This window comes from Mytilus edulis, chromosome 12 (assembly GCF_963676685.1).
Source record: "Mytilus edulis chromosome 12, xbMytEdul2.2, whole genome shotgun sequence".
Classification (NCBI taxonomy): Eukaryota; Metazoa; Mollusca; class Bivalvia; order Mytilida; family Mytilidae; genus Mytilus; species Mytilus edulis.
Genome location: NC_092355.1, coordinates 18,066,838 through 18,080,312, shown reverse-complemented (window position 1 = coordinate 18,080,312; position 13,475 = coordinate 18,066,838). Strand labels below are relative to the sequence as shown.

The 13,475-nt window shown below is 29.4% G+C and overlaps 1 protein-coding gene across 1 annotated transcript in view; it reads right to left on the bottom strand.

Moving 5' to 3' along the window:
- LOC139497481 (titin homolog) overlaps positions 1–13,475 on the bottom strand; it is a 101,130-nt gene that overhangs the window by 15,572 nt on the left and 72,083 nt on the right. Inside the window, exons 8-12 of the mRNA XM_071285710.1 lie at positions 11,521–11,592; positions 9,900–9,982; positions 8,360–8,484; positions 5,391–5,480; positions 4,205–4,237 (exon numbers count right to left, since the gene is read on the bottom strand). Of these exons, the coding sequence (XP_071141811.1) occupies positions 4,205–4,237; positions 5,391–5,480; positions 8,360–8,484; positions 9,900–9,982; positions 11,521–11,592 (403 nt within the window). The remainder of the gene's footprint in view (positions 1–4,204; positions 4,238–5,390; positions 5,481–8,359; positions 8,485–9,899; positions 9,983–11,520; positions 11,593–13,475) is intronic.

The following is a 13,475-nucleotide window of genomic DNA, read 5'->3' as shown; positions in this document are numbered from 1 at the left end:
ATGAAAATCATAGAAATGAGACATATCATTGAGTTGCCTCCCTTGAGCAAGTCTTACAAAGGGAGGTTAGTATCTAGAGAAGCCATGATAAAATAATTTCATTGTTCTTATTCTAGTAAAAATCTTTAGAGTTGTGATTATCACGATGGTTCCAAAAAGATCAGAATAAGTGTGAAACTTTTTTTGATTGATGCAAGCTGAAGATATCCACTGAGAGTTTGGGAAAAAGTTACTATCAAGCTAAAATGTGAATATTGATCAATCAGAATTGAGCTGTTTCACATGATCCATTATTTTCAACCATGTTCAATTAAAATGCTGTTGTTATTATTGTATTGTTTTTATATATATATAGATATTGTCCTTTCCATGAAAAAAGAAGCTTGTCCAATGATATGTGTCATACTAAAAAACCACAGTCAAATCTCCTTTACAACAAATCTGACTCCATAAAAAAAAATATATATACTTAGCAAGGCTCTTTCCAGGATTTTTTTAAACATAAAAACTGTTAATTTTAAATTTTTTTTAGACAATTTTTTTAAAGTTAATCCAACAAATTCAATCAATCCTGAATCCATATTGACTCCCATGTGATCAAAATCAATCAATCAATCAATCAATCAATCCACGATTCTTTATGTTCTCATAGAACATGCTGATATTTTTTTCATCAACAACCTTACAAGTGAACATTTAATACTGTTGATAAGTTAGATATAAAAAACAGGTTTAATCCACCATTTTTACTTAAGGCCAAATAAGAATATATGTGTGGTTCCAGTAACCCTACCGTCCCTACTTTTTCGACTTAAAAATAGCCTACCCTAAAGATTTTATAGTCATTTTTCATTAAGCACTGTTAAAGTCAGAATGTTGCTCCAATAAACTCAATTTAAAAAAAAAACATAAAATAAAAAAAAATCCCTACCTACCTACCCTAACTTTTTTTCAGATGTAACTGGAACCACACATACTTTTTTATTTGGCCTAATATGAAAAAAGTAAAATCACAAAAATACTGAACTCTGAGGAAAATTCAAGTAAGAAAGTCCGTAATCAAATGGGAAAATCAAAAGCTTTAACACATATCAATCTAATGAATAACAACTGTCATATTCCTGATGTAGTACAGGCATTTTCTGGTGTAGAAAATGGCTGCCAAGTTTTTTGGGTTTCTCTCCTTTTTATATTTACCTAGAGTTCAGTTTATTTCTTAGTACTTTTTTATAATAACGTTTACACAATAACGCAGTAAAGAAGATTTGATTGAAGGCAACCTCTTTGTTAATCAATTCAAAATAAAATCGCAATATGCCTAGCAACAGCATAACAACAGCATAGAAATAACCAAGGATAATCTCCCTTCTTATATGCTGAATTCACAAAATCGTCAAAGTTCTAAAAAATCAGAATTATTTCATTAAAATTTAAAGTCAACTCATTTATTTAGTCATTTCAGACATAATGTTGATAGTTAAGTTATTTCAATTTTGATATGAAGAAAAAAAAACTATGAATAAATGAATCAATTAACTCAAGCAATCATGAAAATGAAAATAAATAATTTATAACCAAAATAAAACCTGTCAAATTTTTTTTTTTTTCATCAATAAAAAAATCTCATGGATGTAAAAATACAAAGGTCAAGTAAATAAACACACAAAAGCACACACTGATATATATATGGTTAAAAGTGTACAGTATTAGAATGCAGTTAGTAGTAGCAAGCTTTACATAACAGTTCAGGAAAATAATGCAAATCAGACTAAAAACAGCAAGTTTTATTTAAGGTCAATAATTGTTACCGATAATTAGCAAACGCAAAATGTACGAAAAACTGATTCAAATTTTGCATGATTGCAATAAGTTGTGGATGATAAATATTAATTTTCAAAAACTTGTCCGTCTGCCAAACACACAACAATTATGAACATGTACTACACATATTAAAGTTACAAAGGCACACAAGAAAAGAGCAGCACTAAGTTAAAACCCATGAAGAAAAAAAAAATGCTTCTATACATGTATGAAATTATATTATTCCTGAGCCACAAAGTGTAACATTTAATATTAAGATTTTTCAAATGCTTGGTGCTTACTGATTATTACCAAATATGTACTTTTCCAGGGGCGGATCCAGTCATTTTCAAAAGGGAGGGGTGCCAACCATATGTCCCGATTCAAATGATTGATCATCCAAAAAATAAAGGGAGGGGTGAGGGGGCGCCACAACTGCATTGAATGTCTTTCAGTTAGATTAATTAGTGTTATGATTCCTATTTTTCAAATCAATTTTTGTAAAAACATTCAGCTTTTTGTATTTGTTGAAAATTTACAAAAATAAACCTACATCATTGCTGTGTTGATCAACTAGGATGAAATATGAAATTACATTGAATTAGTACTTTCAGATGAAAACAGGATATGTAATAAAAGGACGTTGGTAATACATTCTGCATGCTGTTGCAAAGTGGAGTAAAGAGGTGTGGAATCAGGGTAACAACGTGCACGGTGCCGTCAAAACACTTCAAAATGGCCGACATTATAAACATGTGTTACGGTTCTTTCTTCTCGCCTCAAATTTCTGTTGATAACAACGCAGTTTTCTTTAGTGTAAAGCATTTATTGAAGATTTCATCATGCATGCTTGTACAATAGCTTTATATACACCTCTTAAAACAAAGATGACAAACTTCCAGGTCATAACAAACGACAATGAAGAAACAAAAATATAGCAACCTACCTATTACCTTTTACTACCTATTTTATCAGTTTTTGGGGTTAAAGTTAATTATAAAATCCTAAAATTTCCCATTTTTAGCAAATCTGTAATCTTTGTTTTAAGATAACAATCTGAGTAACGCTACCATGCAAAATATTCAATATAAGCATAAAACCCACATAAGTATAGAAATATATAAACACATTCAGCTCAATGTAGTCAAATATTCAAATATCTTATAAACAAGACTATCAATAAACAATTTCAACTATTTAAGCATTGAAAATATTATAAAACAAAAACAAATTTAATATAATACATGCATGCACTTATAAATAAACGTTTTTACTAAAAAAATCAAAGACATCCCAAAATGAAACATTAGCTGAATGCACCAAGTATTTACAATATTTAAAAAAAGAAGAGATAAAAACAGTTAGTAACAATATAAAGTGTATACAATATCAAAATTACTGATTTTCTCAATTAAAAAATACAGTAAAAAGTGAGAAAATGTTATTTAAAAAAAAATTTGCAGTCTTCAATATTTGCATAATTTTCCTGACTAAAGGGTAAAGGGTAAGAAAACTAACTAGAGGTTGGGAATATTAGTGGAATCTTTTGTGCTTGGTGTTGAAGACTGAATCTTTATAATGATTGTCTCCCTTGCCCCCATTTCCTGTGTAAAAATCTTATAATTCAAAACTCAAGACATATGTGCAAATACAATGGTGCAAGTTATTATTTTACTACTCTAATAAATCAAATCAAAAATTGAAAAAAAGAAGTAATCAATAATCACTTGCCAAAATCTTTTTAGAAATATATTTACACCCCATCCCAATATCTTACAAAGCTTACAAAGTCTAACTCTCTTTAAGCAGTACATTTAATGATTTTGACAAGTTAAACCCAAACGCATCATTATTTTCCTATTTTCAACCAACCCTTACTCTCTTTAAGCAGTAATGATATTGCAAGTTAAATTCTAATGGGGCATTTATTTTCACAAAGCCTAACTCTCTTTAAGCAGTAAGGATTTTGGCAAATTAAATCCAAATGGGTCATAATTTTCCACCAAGCCTAAGGTAACTCTTTCTAAGCAGTATGGATTTTTGGCAAATTAAAACCAAACGGGTCATTATTTTCCACTAAGCCTGTCTTTAAGCAGTAATGATTTGGCAATTTAAATCCAAATGGGTCATTATTTTCCACCAAGCCTATGGAACTCTTTCTAAGCAGTAATGATTTTGGCAAGTTAAATACAAATGGGTCATTATTTTCCACCAAGCCTGTCTTTAAGCAGTAATTAATGATTTTGACAAGTTTAATCCAAACAGGTCATTATTTTCCACCAAGCCTGACTTTAAGCAGTGATGATTTTGTCAAGTTAAATACAAACAGGTCATTATTTTCCACCAAGCCTGTCTTTAAGCAGTAATGATTTTGGCAAGTTTTGGGTCATTATATTCCACTTACCTTGCCCTGTTTCTCTTTCCTTATCCTTTCATCCTGTAATATTAGAATAGACAAAAAATGAAAAAAATATTCATTGGCCTACATGTCTTATCAACAATTATCATTTCAACAAAAATGAAATCAAAAACAAAAGATTTAAAAGATTAAAACAAAAAATTGAAATTTTACATTTTTTCGAAACAGTAATTCATCAGACTAAATTCATACAAAGTGAAATGATGCAGTTAAGAATTTTTCATGGTAAAACCAATTTCTGTGAAGACTTTTAATATTCTGCTGGTATAAATGTGATCAGAGCCTTCACAAATAAAAGTCCATTTTAATAACTTGATGAAATTATGAAATTGGTACCAAGGATGCATGTAATTAATCATGATAGATAAAGATATAAATAAATATAGTGTTAGTGGTGTAAAATGCTGGTTATTATGACGATAGGTACTGCCAAGCATTAGTAGGTGTAATATATATGATAAAGGGAAATAACTCATTGTGTATAAAACATAAAGGGGAATAACTTATTTTGTTTCAATGATTAAAGGGGAAATAACTCATTTTATATAAATGACAATTTTTCTTGATATAAGACATTCTTGTATTTATAAACTGAATGGTGCATTGTTATTGTTAATTCATGAAATTAAAAAAAAAATGAAAATAAGAGAAAAAAAAAATTCTCACATGCATGTGCATGCTTTATTTTCAAATGTAAAATTGAAGTACACTTTTTGCCCTTTAATATAATTATGCTTTTTCTTACAACTGTTTGATCAATCAATTTTGCACTGACAAAATTTTAGCACTTTGTTTCAAAATTGTTTTAAAGCAGGTTTCATCAAAGCTGTAGAAAGGCAGTAAGCAGACAAATACATGTACATATTGTAGCAAAATCCATGCTAGCAGAGCTTAATATAATCTCTAAGTTGAAAACAGGATTGTGTTAATGCTTTTTATTCTTATCAGCTTTTGGAGTTTTATTTTTCTTCAAAATGAGCCATTCAATTATACTCTCTAAGGATCAAGATTATAATGATATATTATATATATATATGTATAAAAAAACTCCTTTATTGCTTTAAATTAATATTTTTTACACATTTTAAGTCTTAACTGACTAGCAAATATCACATTCATTTTAGATATAGTTCAAGGGTCATCTACATGGCATTCCATCATGCATTCTAACCTGTTGCTCTGACGACTCAGAAGGCTGACGACTTAGTTCCACGCCACTTGGAACTTTAGCTTCAGTTTCATCAGTAAAGTTCTCCTCTTCCTGACAAGTTTTTAGATAAGAAGAAAAGTGTGAATGATAGTAATGTATGCATAAAAAAAAAAAAAAAACTGATTGAAGTTTGAAAATTGTTTTTGTTTAAAAGTATTTTTTCTAATTCCATACTAATTTTGAAATTGAAAAAGATTTTTTTTTCAATCTTTCTTCTGTAGGTTAAAGAAAATGTTATCTTCAATTGCACATAACAATTATAAGTATAACATTTTTTTCTTCTTAAAAATTTCAAATTGACTGAAAACCAACACTAGATTAGACTTTCAAATCTATTATTCCAAACTTCAATCAGACTATATGACAATGATTAATGACAAATGGAATGATTTTCATTTTCTAAAGAAAAAAAACCCCACTATATCACCCTTTTACAAGTACCTAAGGTTAGACAACTCTTATTTGACCCATTATCTCCCCTAGGTAGTTTGATCAAGAAAGGTTACAGTTATTGACAAACTAAATTAAGTTCCTTGCCCTTTTCGCAAATGGTAGATTTTTAGACCCCTATGTATAACTTGACAATTTCTGTAAAATTTGAAGCCAACCAATAACCTATACAAATCGGACATGAAATCCTATTGACTTTGGAAAAAAATGTTCTCCCTAAATTTAGTAATGATTATTGCGTTTTATTGTGCAGATTTGCGAGATTTCTAGATGTTCCAGCATGTTTGTTACAAATAAATATAAACAAAAATATTACACACTACAGTGCATGATATACTTTTTTGTGTTTAATATTAAATGATGGATGAAAAATGGTACAAATGTTATCTTTTACCTTCGTCAAACTATGCAGATTTGATAATAAAGTGAAATTTTTCATTCTTACTCTATTAATTGTTTGTTGTTAGATTTTTGTTATATCCCTTAGGAATAACAGTTCACCAAAGTCATAAAATATCTTGAGTTTCCATGGAAAAGAAGAAAATTTGTGTAATTTACTTCTGAAAAATGACAAAGAAACAAATCATCAATTTTCCCTCTTTAGAATACTACAGTGAAAACTGTATTTCAATTTTCAAGAGCTGTTCAAAAAATAAATTCACATTATTTGCTTATTTGTACAGTTTGACTAAAGTAGAAGCATACAAAAATCAAAAGAAATAAATTTGACATATGATGATAATGTGATCTGACACACACAGGAAAATTTCTATTAAAACAGTTACGGTGCAAGAAAGTTATAATTTTTAAAAACACTGCCATGACCGTGATTGTCATTACTCATGACAACAACCAAGAGATCTTTCAATTAACTTCCTGTTTCAAAAAATTTCCCCATTTTAATTTTCCTGTATGTACTACTAATAAATTAGTAAATTTGGCTATAAAATTTAAAACATAAACTGAAATACTAATAAATTAGTAAATTTGGCAATAAATATTAGAAGAACTGAAATTATTGAAACTATTATAAAGTAAGCTATATAGTATAATATAAATGTTTTATAAAAGGGTGGCAAATTGCTGAAAGCTATCAACCATTGAAAGAAATTTACTAATCTCTAGCTAATTCACACTTCTAGTCAAAGTTCTGTTTTTTTAAGCATTCTGTTCAGAAACACTTCATCTTCCAAATGACATTACCTCTAACTTATCAAGCAAAAGTATAAATTCATTTTTTGCAATATTTCATAATAATTGCAACAATCACTCTGGTTTGCTAGATCTTTTAAATGTCAGGGGGTGGTCTGTACAATGAGAATTAGGATTTAAACTTTGCCATTAAGGAGCTAGGTTAAATCTCTATTTTATCGTTTATGTGTAGATATTTCTAAAATTAAATATTACAATGTTTGATTGGACAATTATTTTGATTACAAATGCATAGAGACTTTTGATTGGACAATCAGCCAATGGAAAACATGGCACATAATAATCTTCTACTAAGTATCAGAATTTTTGATTTCAGGATTACATATAGGGATGCTTATTAGTAAAAAAAATACTATTTGTAGATTTTAGTAGAACAAAATTCTAGACAAAAAATTCTAGACAAGAGACAATGTCCAGACATATGCCAAAGTTTCAATTTTATATCATGAAAAAATGGCTGTTATAAGACAACATTGAAGCCAACATAAGACCGATCCCTCATCCTACTGCAGTTTGCAATTTAATTACTGCACTTCCTAAAATATAAAAGAGGAAAAAGTGATATTGACAGAAACCTTAGAAATATGAAATCAAATCTAATAATTATACAAACTGTTTACCTAATTCATTTTTGATTTCTATCTATAAATTTGAATTGCCAAAGTCATTAGCCAGAGTAAACACTATTGAAGAGATAGTTATCATTAATTAATGTCTAAGCATGTGGGATGCATCATCATGCATCATACTTATTACGATGCTGCACAATATCTAAATTTTTTCAAGCTTTTGTTTATCTTATGAAATGTTCTTAATTCATTTTAGATCATATTGTTTAAGGGCAATGGAAATTTAGATGAATTGTAACTTGACAGACTCACAGTAATGTCTGTTGAATGTATCATATCAAGGTTAAGACAAAATACTGTTGATAAATATGAAAATATGAAAGTCAGGGTTAATTTTACCAGATCGTCAGGTTTGCTAATAAAAATCAATAAACAAAAAGAATGGTCCTTTGCTAAAACACTGTCTTGTTTAATTATCCTTACAAACTATGTGCTCTGACCAATCAGAAACATCGAAAACCAATGGTGTTCCCATAATGCAACATTATTTAAAATAGATCTGACAAACCAGAATGAGTTGTTGAATTATTAGTTTTAGAAAAAAGTTTTTCTTTTTCAACAAAATGGTTGTTATTTTCAGGCCAAACTGACATTGTTCATGTCAGATGATGCCACCCATTTTGAATAAAGTTGATTTACTTTAACTTCCTCTGCACGAACTTGGTCAATTGGAAGATCTACTTTTGTGTCCCCATTATCACGCACCTCTTTTGCTCCCCTAGTGTCCCTGCTTTGACCTTTGGCCTTAAAAACACCACCATCATCTGCAATTAAACAAGTGCACATTTCACCAATAAGTGCATGACACAAATATCTATTTCACCAGTTGCTATGGAAACACATTCTATTTGAGATTTCTAATTTCAACGGTCTGTTTAGTTTTGTTTTTCGGTTTATTGAGGTCATAATTTGATATATAACAGGTAAATTCATTATTTTATTAACCACAATAATCCCCAAAACAACAATGGAAAATTAGGAGTCAATTAATGGACTAGTTAGTAGGTTAAACATCCAAATTAATGTTTTCTTAATTGAAGGATTTTTTAAAGTAGAATAGAAGTAGAAAATAAAATAGAAATCATTTTAAAATTTTAGAAATAATTCTTTCAATTGGTTTACTCCATTTTCTCTTGTAAAACAAAAATCTCAACTGCATTCATAGCATAATTTTTTTGGACGTAATTTGTATCCTCAAAATAGTTTGTCAAGGCGGTTGTAAATAAAGCAAGCAATAAAATATATCTTTAGGAATTCTCAAATCTATGGTTTATACCATTCAATTCGGACAATAAAGTTTTATTTATTAACATTTTTGTATGCAGTTTTTGCACAATTTTCTACACAAGCCCACGCAAGTAATAGAGTACAGATATGAAGATGCATTATATCAGGTGTTTCAAGCGGCAAAACACTATTCAAAAATTTGCCAGTCATTGAAATAATGACAATATATATGGTACAAAACATTGTGTACTTCTGCATTTAAATCATTCTTGTCGGGATAAATTCACCAATAAAACCTTATCAAAGGATTACATAGTTGTTTACAATTGAATTAAATATAAATTCAATTTGAAATCAATAGAACCTATTTCTCAATGACATGGAGATATTTCACCATCACTTTTTAAGCAGGTGTCAATTTCGTGCACACTCACATGTCAAACTACAAAATTTACATGAAGTTGTGAAACAAGTGATTATCTCCCCTGGACCAATGAGTTTTTAATTTTTTATATCTCATGTACTTACCTTTTCTATTATATGAAATAATATAATATTTTTTTATTTTTCAAACAAATTTTTGAAGAACATATTTAACAATATACATGGAAGAAATAATAAACTCTACCACAAATATTTTTATGAATGCTTCAAGTGTATTCAAACAGATCAGTAAAAATGTATTGTACTTAATTTCATTTTGCATAAAAGGATTTGTAGAATGTGTCATGTAGATTTCTTATTCTGTTGATAGCACGGTAGATTATACTATATATAGTTTACATTTCTCATAATCATTTTGTTATCGTGTTTGATTTGTATAGTTATCATTATTAGAATAGTGACATAGTCTACCTTTCTCATAATCAGTTTGTTTTTGTATTTGATTTGTGTGGTTTTGTTGTGTTTTGTGGTTCATTCGTGTATTTATGAGAACAATTACGTATCATACCTTTATCATAATCTGCTTGTTTTGGAGTTCGTTTCGTGTGTTTTGCTGCTTTCACTGGAACACCATTCACCTGATTTCTTTTTCTACAAAATAATTATTAAATCAATATATCATCCTGACACAAGGAAGTTATTAGAAAAATCCTTTCTAAGTTGCCGATTTGAAGATCTGTTTGAAATCAAATTTATGATTAGTCTTCAATTGTTTTTGTGATATTATCGCTTTGGCATCCACCCACATAATTTTTCAACCGAAGTACTATTGTAAAAACTCCAAATGGTGGAAAACGATGTCTCTGATGAATAACCATAAAAATAGTATGCAAAACAAATAAACCCTCATTTTTTTCTGTGTGTTACTTTTTCCGACGTAGTCGGTATAGTTTTGGTTTATGCCCTTTGAACTTAAGGACGCTTAACTATGGCAACAGAATACGCATGCTCGAAAATCCTTTCTGTGATTGGACAAAATGCTGTCATGGTGGGTGATTAGGTTGTGTTTGAAAAAACGTCTCGTTAATTATATCATGATGGAAAGCAAGTGAAAAACTATAAATATTTGAACTAGATCTTACAAAGATTTATATTTTTATTAAAATAATTGTTTCTCCAATAGCTCTTTGCATCCGTGACAGCTGTTTATTCGGGACAATTATATAATTTATAATGTAAACTTTGTTGTACGAACGTACATGACTTTTAGAACGCACCTACGCATGTGAGATTTCCGCGGGGTTTTGGTAAATGTAAACAGAAAGATATGAGGACCGAGAATACTGAACACAAACAGAGAAAACGCTAATGGTATCTTTGTGCTTCTGAAGGTTATCGAAATGATAGTTTTAAACATAATACTCAAATTTAAATACGTCGAATGTCTTTTTTAAAGATAGTTCTTGTTTCTTCTCTGATAGAATCAATATATAATCAATTGCAAACAAAAACAAGAGAACAAAAACCCAACAACAAAAACAAGAACTGTGAATCCTCATTATTAATGGAATACCATTTTTCAGGATGTCAAGGTTATACATGAACAAAAATATAAATGTTACACTAAATACAAAATATCTATAGGCTTGTATGCAGACTTTGGCTAAACCACAAAATTCAATATCGTAGAAAATAAATTTTTTATGCAATCTAACAAAATTGGTACCAACGAAAATAAACAAATCCATTGTAATACTTTAGAGGGTGTCCATGGAAAAACCAGGCAGTGGATGGCACATGACATATTTTGTTTTCAATATTTTTTTATCTATTTCATATCACAAATTCATTCTTTCTCGAAGTCAAATTTTGTTTTTTATTAACTGCAACAAATAAAGAGAAAAAAAAATACATAGAAAGCACTGAAAATTCATTGAAAAGGGGAGATAACTCTTCATTTTGTACAAAATTTAGTTGCATTGTTAGTGAACTTTAAAATCATTTTCTGAGCCATCCACTGTTGATTCAAAATATCTTTGACATATATATCCTTTGTATGATATAAACATTGCATTGGAACCAAAAATTCTGTGGGAAAAAAATCGTGTTGTGCCACCCATATCATAGGATTTGCCTGATATTTACTAGCCTCTTAAAATAACTGCTGACATGAATCTAAGCATACTAACCTAGTTTCTGGATATGAACTAACAGAATGGTCTGGTGAGTGTTTCTTTTGACTGTTTATTGGTGGCAGCGTTCTGAAATTACAAAATAATAACAAGATATAATGTATCGATCAACTATTTAGTTTTTCTAACATGCAGTGGAATAATTCAGCTGTGAATATGAAGATATCTCTTGGAATACTACAAATGTCTTGTTTTTACAAAATTAAAATGGCAGCTATTCCTTGTTTGTTTGTTTGTCATGAATGGGATATAGATAAGGACTGAGATTGGGGTTTTACATCGTTGGTAAAAAATCCTAGTGAAGGGTTATACCTAAACGATCTAAACCTTCAAATATTTACCCTGGTCCTCTTTGTACAAATTTCGCTATGGCATGAAAAAAATATATCTTTTGAAAGCATCTATTGTTAAAATAAGACTGTTTCTCTAGTTTAAACAAGCCTAAAATGGTTAAAAAAATATTTGCCTTCCTTGCAATCCTAATTTTTTAGCATGTCAGCTTACATTTTGGTATCCTTTTATTTTTTTACAGCTTTAATAATAAGGTTCCACTTTAAAAAAAAAAAAAAAAAAGTTCATTACTACTAATATATACCTCCTTTTTCAAATGAATATCAAATTGCTTTTTCAGGTTATTTCATTTCAGACAGCAAATAATTTTGGGAAGTTATCACTATCGGCCCATCAATATATCACATAATTAACTGGTGAAACTTCTTAAAATTACTGTCATTCTTCCCCAGACAATATTGACATTACTATCATAATTACTATGAACATACGGATAATCAAAATTCACTTTAAAAATACCTTTAGAAAATTGTAACAAGGAAAATGATCAAGAAACTCAACAATGAAAGTTATGATTTCCAGGGCTAGGCTATAAAATTGGGTGCTACATATATGATTATGGTGAACAGGTCTAGATCATATAAAATAGGTTGACCGTATAAAGTAATGATTACCAGGGGCTAGGCTATAAATATGGGTGCCACATATATAATTATGATAAACAGGTCTAGGCTATATAAAATGAGTGGACCGTATAAACGCAATGTTTACATACATTACAATGGTATCCTAACTTCAGATAAACTGACACCTTATACCATATTTTTACAAACTCATACCAAAGTTTTTACAATGAGAACCACTCGTCTCAACATAATTTACGACCGTTTACCATTCATGTTTCTGAATTAATCAATTTTTAACTTAAGTGATTCCTATAACAATGCATATGACCAATTTAAGGGTCCCATGCATTGATATACTACATAGAAAGATTTAAAGTTACATCTTTTGTTTGGAACATGATATACCATATACAAAGATTTAAAGTTACATTCTTTGTGAGGAACGATTATAATAGTAATACGTTAGATACTTTAACATTTCAATTCTTTCAATAATTTATAATGATCACTCGGGACAATTTAAACCAAATATTGATACAAAGATTTTCTCTTTCTTATTGTACATAGATTATTGTTAGGTTAATAGAATTGTCTTTTGAAATAAATTGAAAAAAAAAACGAAATGTATACATGTTGATTTTTGAGGTACACTGAGGAAAATGGTTGTTGACGATTTAATAATAAATATTTTTTTACTCATCATAGATACTAGGATTAAAATTTGTTTTGCCAACAAAAGACTCATCAGTGACCTTAGGCCTTCACCAATGAGCCAAACGTATACCCCAAAACCAGCTTTAAAAGGCCAACAATTGACAACGGTAAAATAATTCAAACTAACAGTCTGAATTATGTACAAAACAATAAGAAAAAATACAAATATGATATACAGCAACAAATGACATCCACAGAATTACAGGCTCCTGACTTAGGACAGGTACATACAGAATGTGGCAGGGTTAAGCATACGTTTGTGAGCACCCAAACACTTCTTCTAACCTGTGACAGTGGTGAAACAAGTTCATTTGCAAATGT